Source organism: Canis aureus, chromosome 19 (genome assembly GCF_053574225.1).
Source record: "Canis aureus isolate CA01 chromosome 19, VMU_Caureus_v.1.0, whole genome shotgun sequence".
Classification (NCBI taxonomy): domain Eukaryota; kingdom Metazoa; phylum Chordata; class Mammalia; order Carnivora; family Canidae; genus Canis; species Canis aureus.
The window spans coordinates 38,177,020-38,204,379 of record NC_135629.1 but is presented as its reverse complement, the minus strand read 5'-3'; the positions used below and the strand labels follow the sequence as shown (position 1 = coordinate 38,204,379).

At 52.3% G+C, this 27,360-nt stretch overlaps 2 protein-coding genes across 17 annotated transcripts in view; one reads left to right on the top strand and one right to left on the bottom strand.

Moving 5' to 3' along the window:
* Positions 1–6,258, bottom strand: part of NEK4 (NIMA related kinase 4) — a 34,683-nt gene extending 28,425 nt beyond the window's left edge. For 7 of the 14 annotated variants that reach the window (XR_013357864.1, XR_013357863.1, XM_077858624.1 and 4 more), the window contains exons 1-5: positions 5,983–6,257; positions 3,899–4,165; positions 2,557–2,754; positions 2,269–2,376; positions 656–810 (exon numbers count right to left, since the gene is read on the bottom strand). Coding sequence is in view for 12 of the 14 variants with exons in the window: in XM_077858624.1 (XP_077714750.1) it covers positions 656–810; positions 2,269–2,376; positions 2,557–2,754; positions 3,899–4,165; positions 5,983–6,075 (821 nt within the window). In the remaining 2 variants the exon portion in view is untranslated. Of the gene's footprint in view, positions 1–655; positions 811–2,268; positions 2,377–2,556; positions 2,755–3,898; positions 4,166–5,982 lie in introns of all 14 variants that reach the window. The other 7 variants (XM_077858621.1, XM_077858622.1, XM_077858630.1 and 4 more) reach the window with 4 other exon arrangements.
* Positions 6,259–11,400: 5,142 nt separating this feature from the next.
* On the top strand, positions 11,401–25,151 carry ITIH1 (inter-alpha-trypsin inhibitor heavy chain 1). Of its 3 annotated transcripts, XM_077858572.1 has the most exons (22): positions 11,401–11,561; positions 11,831–11,851; positions 12,167–12,333; positions 12,793–12,897; positions 13,277–13,439; positions 13,992–14,105; positions 15,848–15,973; positions 16,060–16,176; positions 16,877–17,045; positions 17,134–17,259; positions 18,195–18,376; positions 18,658–18,843; positions 19,862–20,001; positions 20,595–20,749; positions 20,834–20,848; positions 21,081–21,101; positions 21,467–21,547; positions 21,652–21,765; positions 22,759–22,960; positions 23,864–24,036; positions 24,629–24,740; positions 24,879–25,151. In XM_077858572.1, exons 1-22 carry the CDS (start codon positions 11,448–11,450, stop codon positions 25,006–25,008), a joined length of 2,733 nt encoding a protein of 910 aa, XP_077714698.1. In that variant the 5' UTR covers positions 11,401–11,447; the 3' UTR covers positions 25,009–25,151. The 3 variants fall into 3 exon arrangements, with proteins under 3 accessions (XP_077714698.1, XP_077714699.1, XP_077714700.1); XM_077858573.1 differs by lacking the exon at positions 21,081–21,101; XM_077858574.1 differs by lacking the exon at positions 11,401–11,561 and having other exon boundaries at positions 12,798–12,897.
* The last annotated feature ends 2,209 nt before the right edge of the window (positions 25,152–27,360 follow it).

Genomic DNA, 27,360 nt, shown 5'->3' with positions numbered 1-27,360 from the left:
TAATGGGAGCACAAGACTAGTGCTGCTGAAGGCCAAAGGTCTGTTTGTATCAAACAGACAATGTAAATAAAGTGGTGGTTTTTCTTTATCCCCTGGGGCCTCTCTAGTATTGCTCTCAAAACATGTCACAAGGCAGAGACTGTGACTCTCACATACAACAGACTTCTTAGATAATCTCGTTTTCATATGGTTTCTTAAACATATATCCTTTTGAAAGAATCATACATGATATATCTTGGAACCCTGAGGAATGTTAAAGTGATTCTCTAAATGATTTTCTAGATTTTTGATTTTAGCAATTAAGTAAATCTCAACATATGCCCTAATCATGCAATTTTCCTTCATGTTTAAAAAAACTCACCACAGGGGTGCCTGGGTGGCTCAGTTGGTTAAGTATCTGACTCTTGAATTTCAGCTCAGGCTACGGTCTCAGGGTTGTGAGATCAAGCCCTGCATCAGGCGCTGCACTAGGTATGGAGCCTGCTTAAGATTCTCTCTCCTCTGCCCCTGCTCCTCCTCCCTTCTCTCTCTCTCTCTCAAAAATAAATAAATAAATAAATATAACCTCACCATAAATTCTTACATATGAAAATTATAGAAGCTACCTTCTTGTATTCATTTGTTTAGCCACCTATTTGCAAGGGAAGTATCTTACGCCTTTGTGGCCTCCAAAAACAAAGAGATTTGGTGCTTTATGTAAGGCTGCCTCAGGATGCTCCTCACAGAGGGTCTTTCTTCAGGCCTCTTGCTCAGCATTGTTCTTATCAGTTCTGATAGCTCTGGGCTATAATCTTTTGGCATTGGTGGCAGCTACAAAGAGAAATAATATGATTATGACTATGGTCTTAGAGAGCACAGTATAAGGAAAAAGTAAAGATTTCCCAATATTTCTTTAAAGTCATTATCCACAGGGCAACCCTCTCGGGGTCCCCTCCCTCTTCAGGAGCTTTGTACTATCGCTCAACAAACTTTGCTTTGTGGCCCATCAAAAAAAAAAAATTTTTTTTAAAGTCATTATCCACAGAAGCAGAAAAGAGCCAGTATACAGGAAGTTTACTAGTATCCTGGTCATGGCAGCACGTTGTGAGACTATAAAAGTATATTTTTCAAACCAGCAGTCCCATTTGAGGACTCTCTCCTTCAGAAATAAGAACATGAGTTCCTAAAGACTTATGTACCAGGATATTCACTGCAGCATTGTTCTTGCAGCAGTAAACAACTGGAAACTTAAATGTCTATCCAGAACATAGCTTATGGTACACCCTTCTAATAAAATGCTAGGCAGCTTCTTAAAATATGAGACAGGTACTGACCTCAAAAGATGTCCTCATATATTAACTTCAAAGAACAAGTTGTATACCAGTATGTACTGCCTGATTCCATTTCAGTTACTCTTTTAAAAGTGCCTGTGTGTATATGTGCATATATACACACAGACTGAGGTATATTTATAGACAGGAAAATGCTAAGAAGGCTGTGCACAAAATTTTTAGCAATGGTGGATCTCCAGAAGATAGAAAAGAATAGAAGGAGAGGGGAATTTCACTCCTTTCTTGTTTGATTCTATAAGTAGTAGAATTAGGGGCACATTTTACTTTTTTTGTGTTTTTCAATATTTTGAAATTAAAATGAAAGTGAGTCGTGGCATAATATTGAAATCAGTAGATGGTTTACAGCTTTAAAACTTAATAGTGTGTGGAGGACAACTAGCCTCATGGAAGTAACATATAAAGGTGGTCACTTTGGTGCCTATGTCGTACACATTGCTTTCTGCAGTTTTTAATTGGCTATTTGTAATTGTGATGACTATCAAAGGAGCAACATCTCAAAGAGTAGGCTCATTTTATTTTTGTTTTTTATTATTATTTTACATTGTTGCAAAGTGCCTTACAATCACCAGGTACTAAGCAAGCTGGGAATGAAATGGGTACTCTGCCCAGAGTGGACTAATTTCAGATGGGGCTAATTTAACCATAGCTGCTTAGGAGCTAATATCCTCTCAGGGCACCGGCACATCCTGTGGTTACAAGGTGGTAGTTTTCAAAAAGCCAATTCTTCAGAACCGTTAAGCCACTCTTACAAATTAATATTAAAATACGATCAACCCCCTCCTCTTTCTAGTTCAACCACCCCATAGAAAGGACCTTCCATTCTTACCTATCCATCCAATATCAATGATTTTATTTTTGCCAATAGCTACTTACAATGCTACATCAGATTAATCTTGCTTCTAATATTAAAAACAATCAGTTCCAGAATATTCTTTACCTTTCCTTCAATAATCCGATAAACTAAAGAATTCATGTCTTTTGCATTGAAAGCATGCTTCAGGGTAGCCATTTCATAAACACAGCATCCCAGAGCCCAAACATCCGACTAGAAAAGGAAAATAGTAAATAGTCAAATGTCAGAATACCTTACTGACAAAACAAAATAGAAAATATTTTCCTTAAGCCAATTCACAGAGTATTCCTCTGATTTTCTATCTGATGGGTTCTGAAGTTACAAATTCTGTCCTAGAGAAAAAGTGAGCTGGAATACACAGCCCAATCCTACCTTATAGTTGTAAGGTTTGTTTGAAAACAATTCAGGGCTCATGTAGTAGGGTGTGCCGATGAGAGTGTTAGCCATGTCACCATTGTTCTCTAACACTCGTGCAATTCCTAGGTCACCTACTTTGATGATATTTGTTCTTGTTAGGAAGACATTTTGAGTTTTCAGATCTCGATGAAGGATATGTTTTTCATGTAAATACTGAGGAAAAAATAAAACTTCATTAAATATAAATATAATTATCTACTTACTTATTCCTGACTTCTTACATTATCATCAACAATTGCAGGAGTTGGGAAGACTGAGTGGCTCAATGGCTGAGCGTCTGCCTTTGGCTCAGGGTGTGATCCTGGAATCTCAGGAATCAAGTCCCACATTGGGCTCCCCACAAGGAGCCTGCTTCTCTCTCTGCCTATCTCTGCCTCTCTCTGTGTCTCTCATGAATAAATAAATAAAATCTTAAAAAAAAAAAAAAACCAATTGCAAGAGTTAAAGAGTCTCAGTCACCTAAATAACAAAATGCTACTATCTTATCATCTCTAAATAAAAAGTCTGATTTATAACTTTCCAAAGCAAGAAATTAAGTTCCACACATTAATTTGCCCAGTATCCTTCAAAACTGTCCCCTGGTACTTTGAAAATTTTACCATATAAATTTAGCATTAAATGGATCCAGCTAACAATATGCTTACAAACTCCCACTGAAGGGAGAAGGACAACTCACACAGGGTCAGATGCACATTCTCCTCAGACTCATGAAATCTTTAGCTTAATAATATTCTCAAATATAACAAGATCACTTTTATTTAGACAGAGTATCTTAAAATTTAAACACGGTCAATCTATTCTGGACAAATCTGCCCAGTTCCAGAGTGGTAATTTTTAAACAGTCTCAAGTTTGAATATGTGTACATTCCAACACAGGCATGTTTTGTGTTTCCACTCTCTCTGCCACAGGAGAGTTAAAGCCCATATCCCCACAATTTAAGCATATTAATTAGCCCAACCACTTAGTGTATGATATAGCTGACCAGCTGATAACAAACATGGTCAATTTTTGCTCTTTGTCGACTCAGGACTCTTAAAATTGATTTTGCTATAAATATTAAATGAACAGAAACTGGCATCCCCTGCAAACTGAAATCCATGTTTACTTCAAAATAGACATCATTTATTCAGAAACACTAATGCTACAGCAAGAGGGGCTGGGTCTACTTCATGAATGGATTTTTTTTTAAACACATTTTTTTTTCATGTAAGCATTTGAGGAAGCATTTTCCTAAAATTCACCTGCCATCCCCCTGTCACCTTGGAGCAAGTGGAATGCTGTGAGTCTGGACAGTACCTGCAGAGCCATGGCGATCTGAACAAACCATTCCACCACCTGACTCTCAGGCAGAAGCTGCCCCTTCCGTTCTTTGAGCTTTCGGTACAGATCACCTCCTTCGCAGAAGCCCATGACAATGTACAGCAGACCGTCCCCTCCCTCCCACGACTCCTTGTAGGTGACAATATTAGGGTGCTTCAACTGAGACAAAAGCTGAGCTTCCTGTTCAGCAGCTCGCCGCTCTCGGCTGGAGGCATTTCGGAGGTTCAGCTTTTTGATGACATACTATAGAAAAAACACATGATTTTTCAACGTGCAAATAAGCATACAGTTTAAAGGTTCGGAATTTTTAAGGGTTCTCCTGACTATTCTCAAAACCAACCTCCTGGAGCCTGCCAAATAACCTACTCATTTTGTTATTCACAAAACTGGAGAAGAGATTTGCTATAATTTACTGATAGTTTCAACAGGTTAGATTTAGGCTGAAGGGCCACAATCAATTTACTATACTTTCCATCTACAGTATACAATTCCATTAATGGCTAAAAAATGAGTCCATATTAGCATACAACTGGATCGACCATTAAACCAGTGGTAAAGATTCCTTCAACTCTAAATTCCCCCTACAAAGTTTTAGAATATATGGTTTGAAAATACATCTGTAGACAGAATGGGTCCATAGATTGCACTAGACATTCAAAGGGATCCATGGCCTAATAAGGTTAAAAATCACTGATTGTCAACATTAAAAATTATTCCCACTTCAAAAAAGGTCAGTATCCTTTGACACCTAATACACTGCCCCACCACCAATTAACGGTCCATACAATTCATTAATCAACAAGCATATATATAAATGTGCTTTGTAAACTACTGCTCAAATGTGAGGGGCTATTATTACCACCTTGTTACAATTAATACCCCACCATCTACTCAAAAAAATCCATCTCATCCCCTTATTGTTACTGAATAAATCTCTTATTTGACTGAGCTTGTGTTCTAGGCAGAGCTACCTGCACCGAACACCAGGCACAAGAGGCTAGAGGGCCTTATACTTGGAGAAACATCTTTCAGCTTGCCCGGGGCACTGCCACCGTCCCCCCGGTGTAATTATTAATAGTGCCTCCAGTTTCTAGGGGATTCCTGGGTGGCTCAGGGGTTTAGTGCCACCTTTGGCCCAGGGCCTGATCCTGGAGTCCCGGGATTGAGTCCCATGTAGGGATCCCAGCATGGAGCCTGCTTCTCCCTCAGCCTGTGTCTCTGCCTCTCTCTCTCTCTCTCTCTCTCTCTCTCTCTATGTCTATAATCAGTCAATCAATCAATCAATCAATCTTTTAAAAAAAAAAATAGTGCCTCCAGTTTCTAAATTGTCCCAGTTTGGATCATAACATTATATGGTCACACTTCTTATAAATCACTTTAAAGAACTGGGTCATTACCCTGAGGGTCATAGGATAAAGTGCTTGGAAGAAAGGAGTGACAACATTAGCTCTAACTTTTAGAAGAATCAATGAGATGGCAATGAAAGTGATGAAGAGCAAGCCATGAGGCAGGAAGGATCCTGGAGGCCAAGTCCTGGATTGGGGGTGGTACCAGTGGAGATAAAGAGGCCTGCTGGCTTCTTGGATAGATGAATGCGGGTGGGGTGGGGGGTGTAGTGTGTGTCCAGAATGACCCCGGGGCATGTCCAGCCTAGGCATGTGGATGGTTGGTGGTGCTAATCACTGACACGCAGACCCTGAAAGCTTTGGCGGGAAGGTGATGGGCCGAGGTTTAAGGGAGTCTGCAGGTCAGACCCTGTGTGAAGGGGGCCCTTCACACAAAGAGTAATACCTGCCAGGCGCTGTGTTGGGTCGTGGGAATGAACCAGCTCACGGCATTGTCAAGAGTGGGGAAGGCGTGTAGACCAAGCCCAACAGTTAATGCCGTAAAGGTATTACAGGGAGTTTGGGGCGCGTCTTACAGTACGGCCTGGCCTACTCTCGGTGGTATGGGCGGCTTCCCTGAAGAAGTGACATCCGAGGTGTGTCCCCTTCAGGCCACCCGGGGCCTAGCCTGCGGACGGCGGCCCTCCACCCGCTGCGGGCCCCAACCCCGCCGACCTGCCTGCCGTCCCGCCGGTGCCTCACGAGCGTCACCTCCCCGTAGCTGCCCCTGCCCACGACTCGCAGGTAGCAGTAGGCGGCCAGGGGCATATTCCCGGCGCCGGCCCAAAGCTGAGATGCGGCGACAGCGGCGGCCAGAGTCGCGGGCCGTGGCGGGACACCGCGCTCATGCCCAAGGGGCCGCGGTGCCGGCCGCCGCTGAGACTGTCGGGCCCCGACCGGAGCGCGGAGCCTGGGCCCACAGCAACGCCGCTGCCATAGCGATCCCGGCCAGCGCCGCACCGCGCATGCTCCCGCCGCCCGGAAGCACCCGCCACCGAGCCTCAGCGCCGGGCGGCCAGAGGGGTTCCGCCGGCCGGGAGGACCCGCCATAGAGTCCAGGCTCGCCGCGGCCAGAGCGGCTCAGTTCCCCCACCGGGAACTTCCGGTGGCCGGGACAATGAAATCCCGGAAGCTTGATTCCACGTATTGATCTAAGCGCTTTGGAAGTATTGGTCATTCATTGTACAAGCCGTTTTATTGGCCGTGCGCCTACCGTGTGCCGGGCCGACAACGTCCCTCTCCTCCTGAGTCTCCCGTTCTGATGGAGGGATGACAGACTCGATTCCACAAGTAACGTCACACAACGGTTAATGTGTGCATCTAGGAATCCAGCTTATTTGCATGCATTTCAAAAACAACCCAAGGGCAGCCCCGGTGGCGCAGCGGTTTAGCGCCTGCCTGCAGCCCGGGGTGTGATCCTGGAGACCCGGGATCGAGTCCCGCGTCCCGCTCCCTGCATGGAGCCTGCTTCTCCCTCTGCCTGTGTCTCTGCCTCTGTGTGTGTGTGTTGTGTCTCTCATGAATAAATAAATAAAATATTAAAAACAAACAAAAACAACTCAAGATATCCGTACCCTTCACCCCTAACCGCTTCAGCTTGCGCATTAAATGCAAAGAAGAACTCTCATCATCATCCAAACCAAAAACTCTCATCATCCCAACCAAAGAATTCTCATCATCATCCCAACCAAAGAATTATCATCATCATCATCCCAACCAAAGAACTCTCAGCATCATCATCCCAACAACTCTCATCATCATCCCAACCAAAGAACTCTCTCATCATTATCCCAAGAACTCTCATCATCATCCAACCCCCTTGCACTGTAACTTGATCAGATTCTGGCACGGTTTAACAGCTGAATGTAGTGTCTGTCAGAGGACCCTCCTTAAAAGACCCGTGTGTGAAAGTTCAAAGCTGCCCAGAGAATTTGTTGTTTGATCCAACTGACATTTCCCTGTTCTTTTCTAGAGCATTTGCCTAAACCCTCCCTTTGTCCCAATCAGATAAATACATGTGTGTCTCCTGTGACACTGGAGCTTCTTTCTCAAGGACTTGGAATCCATCCCCCTTGCAATGGAACATTTTGCTACATCCAAGAACCAATTTTTGCCCAGTTGGGGGCAATATCGCCCCTGTTTGTTGAGAATGGGGAAGTTTAAAGAATAGAAATTCAACCAAGTAAATGTGAAGATCTACATGACTCCATTAAGCCATATGTGAATAGAGCTGCATCGTATTTAGCAAGTAGAGAGATACTCTAAGGGGTTATTCAAGATGGAAAAGTTTTTACTGGAAGGAAGATAGAAGAAGGAAGTGATTACTGAAAGAAAAGAGAGAGAGAAGAAATAGCTTTCAGTTACTCCTGAAAGTTTCAGGCCAGGGCATCTTCTTTTTTTTGGGGGGGGGGGGTAGAAAGTGGCAGGGATTTTAATTGTACAGATTATCTCACTAGTGCTGATCAGGAAATTTCAGGTTGACCATTAGAAGGTCACATTCTTGGGTTTGGTTGAAACTGTAATAAAGTCTGGGTTTGATGTTTGGGGGGCCTGGGTGAGGGGGTATATGACTCCATCTGGGGCTTGTTGTTTCATTTTTAATAATACTATTGCCCCCAGAAAGTTAATTCATGCTTTTTCCCAGTTAATCCCCACTTCCTTCTTAGAGACAAGAACATTAGCTCCTTTAATCCTTCTATCCACCCTGTGAGACTGGTACTATTATCATCCTCATTTTACAGTTAAGAAAATCAAATCTTTGGGAAGTTAAGAAACTCCTGCTAATGGAGAGAATAAATTGGAGTCAACATTGCTAACAGGGTTATTTAAGGAGCCAGGGGGACATTGAGGATGTTGAGGAAGTAGAGCCTATGCATGTCTTCTCTCTGAAATTCTCAGAATTTTTGCTAAATTCCGCTAAAAGCCAAGGCATCTGCTCCGTGGTAAAATGGACATGAATGGACTTTCTGCCTAACACTAGCCCTGGCAATCAATCCCATATAGATTAGCGTAACTAAAGTTATATCAGCACCAATAACATTTTGTTCAAAGCAACTTATGTAAATGCTCTCTTTCTTCCTTAAAAACTCTAAACTCCTCTGTCTCTCCAGAGCTTGTTTTTGATTTTGGTGGAATCTGTGTCTCTCGGATTGCATTCCCTAAGACCCCAAATAAATGCACATGTTTTATTTTGCAGCTTGCAATTTTGTCTTTCATTGGTCAACACCAAAACAACGTTCTGGAAGGCTTATGGCTTGCTCACTCCTAAAACCCCTGTAGTTACTTGGCTCCAAGTATTGGAAAATTGGGAAAAAGTCTCTGTGGTTGAAGCTGAGCGACCCCAGGGAGGCGTGGCCAGGTGAGATGGAGGGGTCAGCAGGAGCCAGACTACTCAGGACAGGAAATGTGTAAGATAGGGAAAGGTCTCAAGCAGATCAACATTTTAAAATGATGACTCTGGGGATCCCTGGGTGGCGCAGCGGTTTGGCGCCTGCCTTTGGCCCAGGGCGCGATCCTGGAGACCCGGGAACGAATCCCATGTCGGGCTCCCGGTGCATGGAGCCTGCTTCTCCCTCTGCCTGTGTCTCTGCCTCTCCCTCTCTCTGTGTGTGACTATCATAAATAAATAAATAATTAAAAAAAATAAAATAAAATAAAATGATGACTCTGGCTGCTGCCAGAGATTAAACTGTAGGAGTAGAGTGGAAGTACGGGGAACAACCATGTAGGTGAGAGATGAGGGTGGCTTGGCCTTGGTGGTGACTGGGGATTTGGAGAGAAGTGAATGGATTAGAAAGATGTTTAAGGGAGTCAGAGGTGGAGGGTGAAGGGTGGAGAACCTAGGGGAAGAAGCCACCCAGAATGTCACCCAGCTTTCTGGCTTGGATGTCTAGATGGACAGTGATGGCCTTTACGGGGGTGGACAACAAGAGGGGAAGACCACGGTTGGTGGTGGAGTGTGTGAGGGGGACGGAAAGTCAGGAGTTCAGTTTGGACATAGCAGATTGAGGAGCCATGAACAAATCAAGCAGGCAGTTTGCTATATGGATGGAACTCAGAGCGGGCTATGTCTTATGTGTCATCCGTTTGCACCAACAGCACCAGCCAGGCCCTCAGGCTCAATCTTCAGCAACCTCACCTGCTCTCTGTCCACCCATTCACCACCTTCCACATCCACGGGGTGAGTCAACCTCTCCATCTTTAACATCGGAGCAGTAATGGTATCCATCTCTTGGGGGTAGTTGTGAGCAGTACATGAGGTAGGACACAAAAGATGTTGAGAAGCTGGCCAGGCACTAGTCACCTTTAACTTTCCCCAGACCCTCTCTCTTCTCCCCAAGCCACACAAATGTATTTCTTGATCCTTCTATGAACCAAGCTTGGTCCTGGCCATCTCCCAACAGTCCAGTCTTGATCTTATCACACCCCTGCCCAAAAGATCTTTAGTGTTTTCCAAGTGAAAAATTGGCCACTTTCAGACCTCTGTGACAGACTGGTCCCAAAGGACTTCCAGGCCACCTTCGCCACCCTCTTCATCAACTCCTGCTTCCATCGTGCAGACAACCACGACTTCTCCAAGCATACTTCACACCCACCCATCTGCTTTCTCTCCCTCTCCTTCCTCCCCCCCTGCCCAAGGGCTGCTCTATTTCTCAGGCCCCTTCTCCAGGAGCCTTCCTCTAAGCCCTACGGGAGTGAGCTCCGCCATTTCCAGATTACTACGGCTCCTTCCGTTTTTTTTTTTTTTTTTTTTTTTTTTACTTCGGCTCCTTCATGCTCTTTTAGCTTCTGACACTCCTGACACTCACTGGGCTTCCTTTGAGTTCTCGGCTCCTTTTCCCAATGCACCAGGTTGCTAAACACAGCGAGGCACTGGAGTTCATCACTGTGGTGTCCTGGTGCCTGGCACCATGCCCAACCTGCCTCAGGGCTTGGCTGATTCTTGCGCAGGGAAATCAACAGAACCTCAAATGCAATGTTGATCCATCTCATCTTCCACAAAGGCCAGAAAACAGACCAGAAGGTCATTCTGGCCTGGGGAGGATAAACTTTTTCCCAGAAGCTGCTCTGTGAGACAAAGTCCAAGACAAGCAAACAGACATCAAAGTGGCTTCTGGGCCCCCTCACCCTGTCAGGGTCACGGCAGCCAGCACATCCCACCCACAGAGTCGATTGACTGGGGCCATGTCTGCCCTGTGTGCAGTGGCTTGTGGGAAACAGGGAGAGTTTGGGCAGAAAAATTAAAAAATTGAAAATCCAGAAAGGGTCCCTGGGGTTTTCAACTCTGCTTCTCCTTTCTTCCTAATAACACGGAGGGCATTTCCATCATTACGTGATAGGCTTCGGCTTTGGAGTCTGAAAGATCTGGGTTTGAATACCTGTTCTGTTGCCTGCTGTGGGACAAATGTCCCAGGGACACCACGAGGAGAAAATCCGACAGCAAAGGGCTTAGATCAATGAGTGGCACCTACTCAGCCATCCATTATGAAAACTCAGTATTCGTCTTTGCCTCCCCTTTACCTGCCAGGCATCCCTGCCCAGGTGGAGGAACAATGAGGCTTACTTGTATTCTTTCCAAATCTGGATGAGATGGTCCAGAGGGGTGAAGCAACTGTCCTAAAGCACAGGTGGCCCATTACGTATCCCCAGGACTGCCCACACTGCCTCTGGCAGAGCTACCGCTGGGGTTGGCACCGCCAGAATTGTGGGAGTGGGCAGACACTTGGTAAGCGGCACCACCTGCCCCCCGCCCGCGAGTGGGACTGTGAAAAGTTTGCTGATACCGAAGGAATTTTGAAACTAACACCTAACAAACTTTAGAAGTCCACTTTCAACTGTGGCTTCTTGACACATGTCGCCATATTACGGGTGTCACCTGGGTCAGACCCAGGATCAGATGAGCCATCGGGGTCTTCGCCGTCCGCGTCGGCTGAGTGCAGCCGCATACAACGGGGCACAGTCTGAGTCATGAGTTTACACAGCTGGGAATCCCCCCAAGGAGAAGGATTCCACGGCTAAATTTTGATCCCCCCAATTGTAATATTTGCCTTCACCTTGTCTAATGTTTAATCCATGTTTATCCAGCACTTTATTGATTAACAGTCTGAGCAAAGTGACGAGGTAGCAGGAGTCTTGGGACCATGGACGGCGCCATGGGGCTGCGGGCGCTACTGTGCGTGTACCTGGCCTCCCTCCTCGTCCTGCAGGGCATGCCCACTCAGGGTTCACCCACAGGCAGGCCCAAAGTCAACAAGGTACGTGGGTAAACCCTCAGGCCAGAATCAGGCAGCTGGGCTGGAGTGGGCCCAGAATGGACACAAGACTCTCACCCCGGGGGCTGGGCCCACCCCTACCCCCACCTTGACCACCGCGGACTGGAGAGGTGACATCCACACAGTGTAGGGGAGGTGAGGTTGGAGACCAGAGGACACAGACTGTGTCCCACTACCCCCCCCACCACCACCAGATAAGCTATGGTCCCCTGCACATTCCCACTCATACTTGTCCTGGTTTTGTTTTACAGAAGCGACAGACTTTGGACACAGTGAGTGAGAGTCTCTGCAAAGGGGTCTGCAGTGGGGCCACGCTACAACCTGCTTTCCCCCCGGGCTTCAGAGGGTGCCCTTCTATCGGTGCCCTGGGCAGAGGGATTCCATTTCCCAGAAATGGGGGCTTTCACACCCCACTGCTTGGTCTCCCACAGAGAGGAAAGAATGAGTCTTCCTGGGACATCTGGTCTGTTCTTTGGGCACCTGACCTCTGAGCTGGGTGCTGAGCCTCCACACAACATGGGGGTCTTTCACTGGCTCAGAGGCCCCCCTTCCTCCTCCCACCACAGCCCCCTCACATCTCACTCTAGGCTGTCAATGGTGTGACCATCCGGAGTTTGAAAGTCACCTGCAAAGTCACCTCTCGCTTCGCCCACTATGTCATCACCAGCCAGGTGGTCAACAATGCTGATGAAGCCAAGGAAATAAGTTTCGATGTGGAAATCCCCAAGACGGCCTTCATCAGCGACTTTGCCATGTGTGTGCCCTGCCTGACTCTCCCACACCCAGAGCTGTCCTTTCACCAGACCCAGACCCAAATCATGGCTCAGGGTGGCCAGACAGGGCAGACTATCTCTTTCATTCCTGAAGGGCCATAGGCTCTGGCTCAGAGGGGATGGGGAAGCCACTTAGGTCTGTCTGGGCTCCTGTCTTGGAGAACAGAGTGGGGCCTCCAACAGTATCCTTTCAGCACAGGGCCAGAGGAGCAAAGGCCTGCACCGAGATCTCTTGTTGGATTCTGTGGCTGTGGCTGCTCACCTTGCCGTGGGGTCCCTGGACAACTCTGTGGGCAGTGGGAGGTGGCGGGAGATGCCTCCTGCGAGTGCTCAGCAGCACAGGGCCTTCTCAGGGTCTGGGCTAGGAGCACCTCCAACATGTAGGACCTGAGTGGTGGGGGCAGGGCACTCCCCCTGAGGGCTCCCCCCACTCCCTGTAGCACAGCAGATGGAAGCGCATTCATTGGAGACATAAAGGACAAAGTGACCGCATGGAAGCAGTACCGAAAAGCCGCCATCTCTGGAGAGAATGCTGGCCTTGTCAGGTGAGTCCTGGGCCCTGCTGGGCCAGACTCTGGTGATGCCTTCCCCAGCCAAGGCAGAGGTGAGGGCTGCAAGGTGGTCCTGGCTGGGCAATAGCCCCAGGCTGATACGAAATGTGCAAACTTCCATAACCCAAATGCTGGTGCAGGTGCCCTGGGCAAGGCTGGTGCTGACCTGCCTATCACCTGGACCAGCCTCTGGGAGCAGGGGGCCCTGTCCTCGGGCCCTGACCCTGACTGACCAGCTAAGACAAGGGTGAGGAGCAAGGAAACTGGGGACTAGCAGAAAGAGATTGATTCTGAGGGCCATGCTTTAGGTGACAAGGACCCACATGTCACTCATCATTTGTCTATCTGTTGTGGCCACTGGTGGTATGTCCAGGGCCTCAGGGAGAACGATGGAGCAATTCACCATCCACCTCACCATTGGGCCCCGGAGCAAGGCCACCTTCCGGCTGACCTATGAGGAGGTGCTGAAGCGAAGACTCATGCAGTATGACATTGTCATCAAAGTCAAGCCCAAGCAGCTGGTGCACCATTTTGAGGTAGATTGTGGGTGATGGTTTGCAAAGGAGCCATCTTGGGATCAGGGCTCCTGCCTCTCTTTTGCCATGGCTCTGAACCCTGGCTCGGAGCGCACCATGTGCCATCCCAGGCCTGAGTGCACAGGAAGGGGACTGACTCCTTGGATGGGCTCTAGCGGGCTCTTCGTGATTAGGGAGCTACCTGGACCCTCCAGCCTCTTCTTCCTCTCTGAGCCTTGGCTTGCTCATCTTAAATGGGGGCTTCTTGCATATCCCAGAGCTGCCCCAAGGATCAAGAGAGATACTGAATGTCCAGGTAGTTGGTAGACCAGGAAGTCCTGAGCAGCCCAAGGTGGTGTGATTGTCACTGGCACTTCAGTGGTGGCCGAGTTGAGGGACCCAGGCATGCACACTCTCATTTGGCCTATATTTTTGGAGTGTGTACAACATGCCAGGCCCTGTGCTGAGGGCTAGGTGGGTACAGCACATAGTTAGGTGGCCAGAACACAGGTTGGTTCTTGGCTGAGTCTTGATGGTGGCCTCAATGAGAGCCTGGGGACTTCAATGATACAGATCGACGTGGACATCTTTGAGCCTCAAGGGATCAGCAAGCTGGACGCCCATGCCTCCTTCCTCTCCAATGACCTGGCAAGCCAACTCGTCAAGAAGTCCTTCTCAGGAAAACAGGTGTGTGGGGATGGCTGGGGGTGGTGGCAGGCCCCTGGACTTCTCAGCCTGGCCCAACCCCTCACGGAGTGCCCAGGCTTGGCCTCGAAACCAGGCAGGGGCTACAGGCTGCCCTAGTGAGGGATGTAGGCATTTTTTGGTTGGTATCCCAGGGAACTCAGCACTCCTGGTTCTCAGAGCTACTTAGCAAAACCCTGTGTGCCAAGGCTGGGGAAGCACCCATGCTGGTTGTGTGGTCTGGGGTGAGCTGCTGACTTGCTTGAGTCCCAGTTTCCTCTTTGGCATGTCACACCCTTGGGATAGCATTCAGGGAAATATAGGGCACACAAAGAAACCTGAGATGCTGTTGCAGTTTGGATCTTAAGCCTCAGGGCTCTAGGAAACAGAACTAAGTTTGGGAAGGCCTTTGGTCTACCTGGACACCTACCAGTTGTCACATACCTCTCATTTGCAGGAATTCCCAAAGTCACATGCTTACCCCATGCCCAGGTCCTGGAGGAGTGTGGCATATGGGTGGGTGATACCCAGCTAGTGCCCTGCTCCCTAACTTGCCCTCAGCTGGAGCTACACACAAACTCTTTGGTTCCCACCTACCTTTGGTAGTGATTCCTTCATAATTCATGTGAAGGAAATGCTTCTTACAGTTTTGGAGGGGCTCCTTTTAAAACAAAATAGGATACCCAGAGTGTTTGCAAACATGCTTGCTTTTAGTAGGGGACCAAGGGATGGATCTGTGTCTTCCTAATAATACTTTTTTTTTTTTTTTTTTTTGTGAGGAGTTTTTGATGAGTATATCTTACTTTTTTTTCTAAAAGATTTTATTTATTTATTTTCATGATAGACACACAGAGAGAGAGGCAGAGACACAGGCAGAAGGAGAAATAGGCTCCATGCTGGGAACCTGATGTAGGACTCAATCCCGGGTCTCCAGCACCATGCCCTGGGCTGGAGGCAGGTGCTAAACCACTGAGCCACCCAGGGATCCCTATATCTTACTTTTTAAAAAAGATTTTTATCTATTTATTCATGAGAGACACACAGAGAGAGGCCGAGACATAGGCAGAGGGAGAAGCAGGCTTCCTGCGGGGAGCCCAATGCAAGACTCAATCCCAGGACCTCAGGATTGCAACCTGAGTGATAGGCAAACGCCCAACTGCTGAGCCACTCAGGTGCCCCTGGTATATCTTACTTTTATAACAATTGAATGAAAAGTAAAAATTAAAAAGTATTTAAGGAAAAAGTAGAAAGTCACAAAAGTCTAAAAAAGTATGGAGTAAAAACCATCCCTAATTTCTCAAGCACCAACACCAAGTCAAACCAGACCTTAGCTTCCATCCTGAGTCCCTCCACGCCTCTGCTCTTTGTCTGCCAGCAGGGGTGGTCACGGGGTCTGTCTGCCAGCACTGTTGTGGCCTTGGTTTTTCACTCCACAGTTAAGTTGACCGATGTCTCTTGTTCTCATACTGCTACTATTTTGTACCCAAAGTGGTGATGCTTATTGTAGAAAAGCCCAATGATTCAGAAGCATATAAGCAAAGGGACGGGTCTTCTCTCCTACCACCTTATGGGTGTGTGCTCTCAGCAGCTGGGTGAAGGGCCCGCCAGACTCATTTCTATGCCCAGGCAACACACACACACACACACACACACACACACACACACACATCTCTTATGTTGACTTTGCAAACACCCTGATTGCAGCCACAGGATCCAGTAATGCCTCACACCCTCCACCCTCCCAGGGTCGTGTCCTTTTCCACCCTACTGTGAGTCAGCAGCAATCCTGCCCCACATGCTCCACATCTTTGCTGAATGGGGACTTCAAGGTGACCTACGATGTCAATCGAGACCAACTCTGTGACCTCCTGGTGAGCCTGAAGCTTCCAGTCCCGAGACTCAGAGGACAGGCAAGGGTGCTTATAACAAGGGCCTCACCTGCTCCCTTGTGTTTCAGGTTGCCAATAACCACTTTGCCCACTTCTTTGCTCCCCAAAACCTGACGAACATGAACAAGAACGTGGTTTTTGTGATTGACATTAGCACCTCCATGGAAGGCCAGAAAGTGAAACAGGTAAACTGTGGCTTTAGATAGTTTCCCCAGAAATAGCTTCTTCAGCCCCAGCACCCCAGCCCCCACCCCCCACCCCCATATCACGCTGGTGTTGTTGTCAGAGTCTGGGTTTGGGACTTCTGCTCCTGGTCAGAGGCAGGGTGATTTGACAGGAAACCCCAGAAGTCAGGCTCTGGCATCAGCCGCTTCTTTACCGTACAACCATGGCAAATGGATTCACTTTTCCTCAATAGCACAATGGGAATGATACACAGTGCCCGTGGGGTTGTGGGTCTAGTGATGGGGGTGCTTAAAGATTGAAGCTGTACACTGACCATGCCCGGGACAATCGTGGCTGTCCACAGAGAGCCATCTGGCCACAGGTACAGCCCACTGTCCACAGTGCTCTGAATGCTACGGCTCCACCAGCAGAGTTTTAGAAATTGAGTCCCCTATGATCCTCTTTCTTGAAGTTGCCCTGTTTGAGGTCCTGGTCATCTTTTCCCCCCATGCTGGGTCCCCTTGCCTTCTCTGTCCCCTCCTCCAACCCCAGAGCTCCATAAGACACTCCTCTCCTGGCACCACCTGGCTGTCCCGTCCATCCCCTCCCACTTGTCCACTGTGTACCTCTGTCCTGTGGATCTCTCCAATGGGTATCTGGAGCTGACCGGAGGCACTTTCCTGGAGCCATGTCCCTCCACTGACTATCCTGTCATTACAGACCAAGGAGGCGCTCCTTAAAATCCTGGGGGACATGCGGCCAGGGGACTACTTTGATCTGGTCCTCTTTGGGTCTGAAGTGCAATCATGGAAAGGCTCACTGGTGCAGGCATCCCCTGCCAATCTGCGAGCGGCTCAAGACTTCGTGAAGCACTTCTTCCTGGCTGGGGGTAATGGCAGGGGTCTTGAGCCGCTTTGGTGTCACTTCTGTCCCCTTAGAATGAGGGCATACACTGGCCTACTGTCCTTCCTTTGCAGCCACAAACCTGAATGGAGGTTTGCTCCGGGGAATTGAAATCTTGAACCAAGCTCAAAAGAACCTTCCCAAACTCAGCAACCATGCCTCAGTTCTCATCATGTTGACAGACGGCGAGCCCACAGAGGGTAAGCACCTTGAGGCCTGTGTTGGGAGGCGGTGATATCTTTGTTGCTGAAGGCATTCAAGCTGAGCTTGGAAATCCAACCACTGCAGATGCTGTAGGGGGGCAAGAGGCTCTGGGCAAAGTCAAGCCCTGATCTAAAGACAGAGTCCAGACCATAAAGTCTGCAGGAGTTACAAGGTATACTTCTATGCTGAATTGGGTAACTGGGGAAGTATCTGTATGACACAGCATTGCACAGATCCCAGGATGTTAGGCAGGATTCCTAGGTTGAATTTAATGAACTATGTATTCAGCACCAACAGCGTGCCAAGCATAGGGCTAGGAACCAAGAAGAGAAACCAAGAGAACAAGATTCACCTCTGTCGTTAAGGAGCATAGGGTCCACTGGGGGAGGTCTCCAGGAGCAGTCACTCTGTTGAGGGCCCTGAAAGAACAGGGTGCCAGGAGGCTGCAGGATAAGGGTCCCAGCAGGCTTTCTGGAGGAGGTGACCCTTGAGCTCAGGCTGGAAGGAGGAGAAGAGAAGTAGGAAGGGATCTCTGGCAGAGGGAGCAGCTTGAGCAAAAAAGCAAAAGGTGTGTACAATGGCAGGGCCTGCCTAAGAACAGCAGGCATATGCAGAATGAGTGAAGCAACGGTGGGAAGGTCGGCAGGGCCCCGCAGGCCACGGCAATGACTTATGGGAGGGTTTAGGGCGGAATACCACCTGCTTATGATGGATCCATATAGATTGGCAAGTTCACAGGGGCTATCAGGAGCTATTGCATTTGCCCAGGGAGCCAATGGGAGACTTTGCCTCAAGATGCTGGTGGAGACAGGAGATCGGGGGTCTGAGCCACAGACACTTGGACACTCGGGCTCAGGGAGTGGGCTCCAAAGACCCCTTTTGGCCTACATGTGAGTCAGTATTCTGTCACTGCCTGGGTGTATGGCTGCAGGGGTGACAGACCGTTCCCAAATCCTCAAGAACGTCCGCAACGCCATCCGGGGCAAGTTCCCGCTCTACAACTTGGGCTTTGGTGACAACGTGGACTTTAACTTCCTGGATGTCATGTCCATGGAGAACAACGGACGGGCCCAGAGAATTTATGAAGACCACGACGCCGCCCAGCAGCTGCAGGTCTCCTCCTACCCCCTTCGTCCCACAGTGCACCACCAACGGCATGCTATGGGGAGCTCGGCCTTGGCAGCTTTTTGCCCATCCATGCAAAGGAGCAGATAAAGCTCTAGAATGCAGTTTGAATCAGCTGCGTGACCTCAAACCAGTTGGCTTAACTCTATGAGCCTGCAATTCCATCTGCAAAGTGGGGATCCCAACACCCCACTTCGTGAGTGGGTTTCCCCATTGGGTGCCCAGGGTGACCCATCAGCTCTGAGGCTGTGCCCCACCTCCGCCTGCAGGGTTTCTACGACCAGGTCGCCAACCCCCTACTGGTGGACGTGGAGCTGCTCTACCCCCAGGACACCATCTCAGATCTGACCCAGCACCGCCATAAACAGTACTACGAAGGCTCCGAGATCATGGTAGCTGGGCGCATCGCTGACCACAAACTGAGCAGTTTCAAGGCTGACGTGCTGGCCCATGGGGTAAACGGTGGGCGGTGGTGGGTGGAGAGGTCAGGCAGTGCTCAGAGGCTCAAATCCACACTTGTTCTCCACCCCTGTTCCCCTTGACCCAGGCCTCTCTTTCTGCAGAGCAGTGCCTCCCCTCCAGCACCATGCCCGTCTCCCCCTCCCCCACCCCCAGGCCTGAACATTCCCACACATGCTGGCATCCCTGGTTGGGCTGGAATGGGGCCCAAATGGCCTTGATTAGTTGTGGTCCCTTGACCAAAAATGGATCACCTGTTACCCCTTACATGATGCCCCATCCAAGGCATGAGACAGCAAGAGGCCAGCCTCTTCACTCATCAGCCTTTTTCTAAACACTTCCTGACTACACCCAGCTTTGTGCCAGAGTGGGATGCGTGTGTGTGCGTGTGTGCACGCCATGGGTCATATGCAGAAGAGACCTGGACCCTGACTGCAGGGGTGGATTCACACCTTGTTGTGTGGTCAAAGGTTCAGAACCGGGACTTTGGGTAAGGAAAGCTGAGCTGGACCCTGGCTCCACCCTGACCAGCTAGGTGACCTTAAGCAAATGGGTCCTCCTCTCCAGGCCTCAGTTTCCCTGTCTGTAGCACTGGTGAGTTGTGTGGAGCAAACAAAATAATCTCTGCACTGTGCTGCATGGTGCCTGGTATGTGGGATGCCCTCAGTGAGTGAGTCCCAGTTACTAAGGCTGGGGAGAGAGTAGCATTTGTGTGTGGGTATGTGGTGGGCCTTTGGAGAAGTGGAACGTGGTGGAAACAGCTGGCTGCCTGATGGCCTCTCCCAGAGAGAGTAACTTCAGGAGGGCGGGCCTGGTCCTCCCATCCCTGGCATCCCCAGAGCCAAGGCCTATTTGCCCCATGAGAGTGCTTAGCCATGTTTGCAGGATGAAGGGAGGACAGAGGGTGAGGAGAGAAGGCTCAGGGAAGGGTGGCACAGGGGATGAACTGCAGAGCCCAGATATACTGGGGCTGTGCTCCTCACGGTCACACGGCCTCCCCATCGTGACCTTCAGGAGGGCCAAGAATTCAAGATGACCTGCCTGGTGGATGAGGAAAAGATGAAGAAACTGCTCCGGGAGCGGGGCCACATGCTGGAGAACCACATTGAACGGCTCTGGGCCTACCTCACCATCCAGGAGCTCCTGGCCAAGCGGTATGACCCCTGCAGTAAGGGTGGACCCCAGGGCCTCTGAACCAGTGAGGTGAACGGAGAAGGGGCATATCTGGGCCTTGGAGTTTGGGGGCAGGTCAGATTTACTGGCTTTTGGCTTTGCTCACTGAGTTAATATCAACCAGTTAGTCAACAGGGTGGGCAGGTCACAGTTTGCCACCCCACCCACCCCCCGCCAGGAGCCGCAGGGCAGCAGGACGCCGCCCTTTCCATGGGCTCCAGTGTACAGACATGCTTGGTTAGTCCGCACAACCTGCAGGGGAGGCTCCTCATTATGTCCATTTCAAAGATGAGCATGTGGAGGCTCAGGGAAGTTAGACCACTTGCCCAGAATCTCACAGCCATTCGGTTGTCTGTGTCTTTCTGAGGCACATTCGCCAACCCCGATAATCTCCAGGTTTCCCCGGTGGGAGGGCTTTAGGTCATGAGGCCCTTGAAGGCAGCCACGGGCCAGGGGCACGGAGGGGCCCCACAGGTGCCCGCCGAGGGAGGGAGCGAACAAGCGAGCGAGCGGGCCAGGAGGCCAGGCTGCCGTGGGCTGGCCGCGGGGCTTGGAGCCGGTGCACGTCTCTCAGGACGAAGCTGGAGGGGAAGGAGAAGGCCGACGCGGCGGCCAAGGCGCTGCAGATGTCGCTGGCTTACCAGTTCGTGACCCCGCTGACCTCCATGACCATCAGGGGCCTGGCGGACGAGGACGGCCTGGAGCCCGTGGTCGACAAGCCCCCCGAGGGTAGGGCTCGGCCGGGCGCGGGCGGGGCGGCTCTGGGGGCCCCAGTCCTCGGGCCTTTAACTCTTCCCTTTCTCTCCCTTCCAGATGCCCTGCCCTTGGGTGAGTTTTTAAACCGGGCCGGTCTTCGGGAGGCGCTCCTGGGGCCCTGCAGGCAGCTCGGCCCCCAACCTCGCCGCTGCCCCCGGGAGCCTGCGTCTGCGCGGCCGGGCCGGGTGCCCAGGGGAGGGTCGGCGAGGCCGCGGCGGCTCCGGGCCCAGGGTGCCTCGGGGAGCGAGGCCCGGGCCTGCAGGGCGTGGTGGGGGTGACGCTGGCCCACGTGTGTCCTCCGCAGAGATGGTGGGACACAGAAAGAGTAAGTGGCAGCGCCCCACCGCCACGCGTCTCTACCTCTCCCGGCGCCCCTCAGGCGGCCCGTTCAGCCCTGAGCCGCCGCGTTGGCCTGCGGAGGAAACGACGGACAGCAGGAGGCTCGCTCACCGCCTCCCCCCGGGACCCTCGCGACAGCCCCCTGACCCGGCCTGAGGCCCCTTATGCCACAGCTCCGCCAGGGCCCCACGGAGGGGACAGACGGGGGGGCTGGCTCACCGGCAGGCATCAGGGGCTCGGGGCCCTCCTGCTCTGGGGCTCAGGCCTGCCGCCTGGGGGGGCTGGGAAAAGGAGCCCGCAGCCCCAGGGAAGTGGGGTACCATCCTCCTAAGTGCCATTCCCTCCCGCCAGCGTTCAAGCTGCCGGCTTCACAGCCTTCCCCGACTGGATCCAGTGCCGACATCCAGCAGTTGCCAAACCAAGTGACCGGAGGCGAGTTCTGGGGAGGGCGTGAGGGACACCCCTGCCCTGCTCCTGGCCGGCCCCAGCCCACCTGCCCGATGCCCAATCTAACGGACTCCATGCTATGCCCCCAGTGGACACGGACCCCCACTTCCTCATCCACGTGCCCCAGAAGGAGGATACCCTGTGCTTCAATATCAATGAGGAGCCCGGTGTGATCCTCAGCCTGGTGCAGGACCCGGACACAGGTACTCGTGACCTCACGGCCTCTGCCAGACAGGGTGGGGCTGCACTCCTGCGCCCTCGCTGGTAGCCACCGACACGACAGTGTCCATGGCCTCCACTTCCCACAGCCTGGGCCCCGGCCACCTGGCTGAGCTCAACCCTCCTCCTTCTCTCCCATCGACCTGCCTGGGCCCTAGATGGCACCTGCTCTTGGACGTGTGACCCCTGCAGGCACCCAGGACCCTGTGCTCAGAAGGGCCCATGCTCGGTTTAATGCTCTGCTCTAGTTGTCTTGAAGTTCTTAACAGTTTTTGAGTGAAGTCCCCTCACTTTCATTTTGTACCGAGTTCTGCAAATTCTGGAGTAATCCTGCCCTGCCTTCCCCCTCAGCTTGGCTGAGGGAGCCCGAGTCCCTCCTCCAGCAGTGCTCCCTGTCCGACTGTCTGTGGGCCACTCTCTCCCTGCCTCCCTCCCAGTCCGATCAGGCGGTCTGCAAGGATTTGTTGAGCACCTCCTAGGGGCTACAGGTGCAGTAGGGACTGAGCCAAAGTCCCTGTGCTCCTGCAGTTTGGCCAAGGGAGACAGACAGGCAAACAAATTCTCAGATGACCATTTGAGAGCATGAGACATGCCGTGTTGGGATAGTGAAGGCAAGAAGGGGGCTGAGGGCTGCTCAGTTGGGAGGAGGCCTCTGTGCCCTGCTCCTGGGTCAGGGATCAGGGCGACAGAGAAGGAGCACGCCCAAGTCCTATCCTCGGGGAGACAAGACCCCTGCCCTGGGGGCCCAGAAGCAAGGGCTAAGCAGTAGGTAGTTAGCCCTGTAGGAGTGGGGAGGGAGAAGTGCTGTGTGGCCTCCACTCATGCCGAAGGCCCCCTGGTGAGGGGGGAGCCTCAAAGCCAGTGTGGAGTGTGGGTGTCTCCCAGGAGGGGGGCACGGCATGAGCAAAGGCAGGCTGGCAGGCATGTAGCGAGAGCTGGCCCCTCCCTGACCCGGATGGCCCCTCACCCTCCTGCAGGCTTCTCTGTGAATGGGCAGCTCATCGGCAACAGAGCTGGGAGCCCTGGGCAGCACCAGGGCACGTACTTTGGGCGGCTGGGGATTGTGAACCCCACGACAGGCTTTCAGCTGGAGGTGACCCCTCACAACATTACGCTGAACCCTGGCTCGGGTGGACCCGTGTTCTCCTGGAAGGACCAGGCTTCACTGCGGCAGCATGAGTAACCAGGCTGGGGCCTGGGCCTGGCGGGGGGGGGGGGGGGGGGGGGGCGGGGGGCGGCAGGTGGGGGGAGGCCTGGGGAGGGATAAGGCAGGAAGCCCCAGAGCCAGCTCAGCTGCCTGAGCTTGCCGGGCCCTCGTCCCCTGAGCTACGTCAGTGAATGTCATCCGTGTGGCCTCCGTGTGGGCTGGGCAGACCTGTTGGGCCCTGTGGACCACACCCCCGTTTCCCTCCGCTCCTGGACCCTCGCTCCAGGCCCGGCTGCCTGCGTGCCCTTGCCCGGCGGTCCATTTTCATCACCACCAAACAAAGCCAACCCACGTCCGGGGCCCAGCGCCAAGGCCACCTATTCCCTGAAACCCACCTCATCTCTTTTCCGCTGGACTCGAGCTCTCTGGGCTTCTCTTTCAGCACTTATCTTAGCACAGCTTGTGCTTTTGTTTGTTCCTTCCTCCACTCACTCATTCTCCAAACTCTACCAAGTACCAGAGCTGATGCTGGGCAGCAGAGCTTTAGGAAGGAGAGAGCAGAGTCCAGTGTGGAGGACACAGATGATGAGGTGCAGTCAGAGAACACGGACTTTGATATTAGAGAAGCTGGAGTCCAAGTCCTGCCTTTACTGCTTAGCAACTGTGTGGCCTGGACCTGGGCAAGTCCCTGACCCTCTCTGAGCTTCACAGGATCAGAGTGAGAACAAATGATGCAGTTTGTATGGAGGGCTTGGCACAGTGCCCAGCACATTGTAAGCCCCCCCCCCCCATAGCAGCATGTAGCAGGCAACAGCCCTCCATCTGGGAGTGGGGGCGTGGTGCTCATGACAGCTGGATCCAAGAGGAGCAGGGCAGCTGCACGGAGAGGCGTGCGGTGTAGCTGCACCTGCCCTCACGGCCACCTTGCCCTGCAGGGTGGTAGTGACCATCAACAGGAAGAGGAACCTGGTGGTGGCTGTGGAAGATGGGGGCACGTTTGAGGTTGTCCTGCACCGGGTGTGGAAGGGCAGTGCCGTCCACCAGGACTTCTTGGGCTTCTACGTGCTGGATAGTCACCGGATGTCGGCTCGGACACACGGGCTGCTAGGTAACCAGCTGGGCAGGCAGAGGTAGTGGGGTGCACTGTGGCAGCCAGGGGGCTCACCATGGCTCAGACTTGCAGCTGGTCACCAGGGCAGGCCCTTCTCCGACTCGGCCATCCAGGCTCAGAGCTCCAAACAAGGCTGGTCCTGCTCAGGGTCTCGTCCCTCAGAAAGGCTGTGATCAAACACAAGGTGAAACTTCACCTTAAGTGGGCCTGGGGGCGAGCAGGGAGAGGTCCGATTAGCAGCAAGGTCCAAACAGACCAGATCCCCGAGGCCCCCTGGGTGGGGTGACTCACTGGCCCACTGCTTCTCCTGGTGGCCTTCCTGTAGCACTTGCTGTCTGGGGGCACCTACCCCTAGGACTCTCTCCCCAGCCAGGTTCTTGCCGAATTAGTCCAAGAAGGTGGGAGGTATAACCGGCTGCCAATAAATCTGCTTTCGATGCCAAAGGGGTGGCTTCCGATGCCAAACCGTATCAGATACAGTCCCGCCCTTAAAAAGACAAGCATTCAGGCCAGTCTGTGACCCCCCAGTGAGCACCTGCTGAGCCCCGGGCCCCCCAGGATAACTGCTGCTTCCAATGTGCCCTTCCAGGACAGTTCTTCCACCCCATTGATTATATAGTCTCTGACCCCCACCCGGGCTCCGACCCCACAAAGACAGATGCCACGATGCTGGTAAAGAGCCACCAACTGACGGTCACCAGGTAGGTGGCTGCTCTCCCAGTATGTCTGCCCTTGGCATTCCCGTCATTGGTCGGGGCCTTCCTCCAGGTGTCACAGGGGTGGAGTGGGCTTCCTGTGGGGGGTCCCGAAGGTAACCCCAGCTTTCTGTATCTCCCCAGGGGCTTGCAGAAAGACTACAGCAAGAACCCCCGGCACGGGGCTGAGGTGACATGCTGGTTCGTCCACAACAATGGGGCGGGGCTGATCGACGGCGTTTACACTGACTACATCGTCCCTGACATCTTCTGAGCCCCCTTGCCGGCACAGCTGTCCTTTCTCGGGACCGTGGCAGAGGACAGCATCCTGACCGGCTCCCTGTGCCACACCTCTCTGGTCAAGCTGATCCATGTGTCAAAGGCCCCATGACTTCCATTAAAGGGAGGCTGAGTCTAGCCCAGGCTGGCTGCTTTTGGGGAGGGAGAGTGGCAGGGAGGCAACCCAAGATATTGCCCCTCAGAGGACTCTGAGGTCAGAGCACACCTGGAGGCCGCCAGGGACCTACTCTGCCCCCACCCCCCCCATTCACTGCAGCTGCCCCATTCCACGCCCGCTGAGCACCTGGAGTGCCCCCTGCACACAGCTCCCCTCAGGGACACTGGCTCTTTATACCGGCACCGTTCTAAGTCTTTGTGGAATTAACTAAATGCATCTAGAACCGAATCCCAACAGCCCTCAGGGATGCCTGTGCCACACCCAGTTATAGCCGAGGAAACGGAGGTTAGGGGACTTGTCCAAAGTCACCTGTAAGTGCCAGAGCCGGGCTTTGAACCCATGCTGTGTGGTGTCAGCATCTGTGAGCTTAATCCCCTATGTGGTTCTTCCCGCCAGGCTGGGCAGCGGATCACAGCCTGTTGGGATTCCGCTCTAGAGATGCCAAAGCATCACTTAAAATAAACATATGAAAGGAGCATAGAAAGTACATACAATCGGGGGTCCCAAAAAGTCCTGTGGGAGCCGGATGCTACACCCACTGGCACGCGGTCCCTGGAGGCAGTTCCGGGGCCTTTCCCCTCAGCTCAACATTCCAGCTTGGGTTTGCGAGCCCTGAGAGCCAGGACATTTCCCAAAGGCAAAGACAGCCTTGCCCAAAAGTGGTGATTTCAGGGAGCTAGCAAGAGCAGCCCCTGGCTCATGCTGAGGCCTGAAAATGATCCCCTCGGGGCTCCTTCCCTGGCGTCGCCCTGCGGCCCGTTAAAGTGCAGGGTCACAGGGTGAAGGGAGATGAACCGGTGTCTTGAGAAGCACTGGCCCTCTGGTGAAGGTTCATGGGCCTCTTTTCCAAAGGTTTCTACTTTTTCTCCGCTGGTTTCCGTGCAGTTCCCACTACAACGGAGGCCCAGGAGGACCTAGATCAGTAACACAAATCTTGAGCTCCAGGGCTGCCCTGGGCCCCGGAACACAGAGCTCTGGGGGAGGGGGGGTGTAAAGAGGGGGGAAGAACAGCGTTTCAGAGCCCAAGCACCCACTGGAGCCTCCTGGGGGTTGTAAGGGAGGGAGAGCCCGGGACTGCGGGATGGCTGGTTGCTGCCCCGCGAGACAGGCCTTCCCTCCTGCAGAGCGGAAAGGCTGTGAGCCCGAAGAGCTCTTAGATTCTATCTCACTTGCCACCCTGCACGTGACCTTGGGTCCCTCCGAGTCCCCAGCTGTCCCTCCAGTGCCTGTTGAGCAGCCACAGAAGCCCTGGGTAGAGTTGTGTCTCCCACCAAACTCCAAGTAATCGGGGACGAGGAGGCACGTAGAGGAAAGGGCCAGGGAAGCTCCACAGGCAGCCACGGGGCTCCGAGGGGCTACTGGACAACTGTTGGGAGGACAATAGTCCTGCCAGAAACACACACCCAACGCCCCCCGCCCCCCCCCATCACCCAGTGGTCAGTGACCACAGATGCTGAAAATGACTGCACAAACGAGATTCCCAGGAGCCAGGAATCCCGGGACCAGGCTGCAGGACTGGGTGCTCCAGCTCCAAGAGCTGCAGGGTCCGGTCCCTGTCTGTCCTGAGCTTGGTGCCAGCCGGCAGCAGGGGTGTATAAGGATTCCAGAGGCCTGGGGAGCACGGGACCCCAGCCAGTCTGCCACACGGGTGGTGGCCACCTCAGTGTCTGCTTCATTTGGACCAACGTTGTCTCGTTGACTCGGCAACTCTCTGTCATTGCTTCTGTGGCTCCAGCCACTTCCCGCCACTAATCCACTTCTTCCTCATGGCTCCTGCTGCCTCATGGAGTCTTCTTTCTGCCTTTTCAGCCTTTCTCTGCTCCCAGCAGTCAACTCTCTCTGTCCAACTCATAGTTGGATGTGGAGCTTTTTAGCCAAGGACATAGGACACCATCAATTAGCTGCCCTCTGCTCAGGCAGCCCCATCCACACCAATCAGTGGTGGCTCCGTGGGAGGATCACCGGGTCACTTTGCTCAGAAGACCATGTGTATGGCAGGCACATGGCAGCCATGTGGAAGGTCTGGGGACTGGCAGGGCCGTGGGGTGGCCCAGGAGAGGCTGGGCTCTGCCTCAGACGCTGCCATTGTCCGGGATGGCAGGGCTCCAGCCTCAAGGGAGACTCTAGGGAAAGGAGTGTCCAGGAGGTGAGGGCAACTGAGTCCCTGGC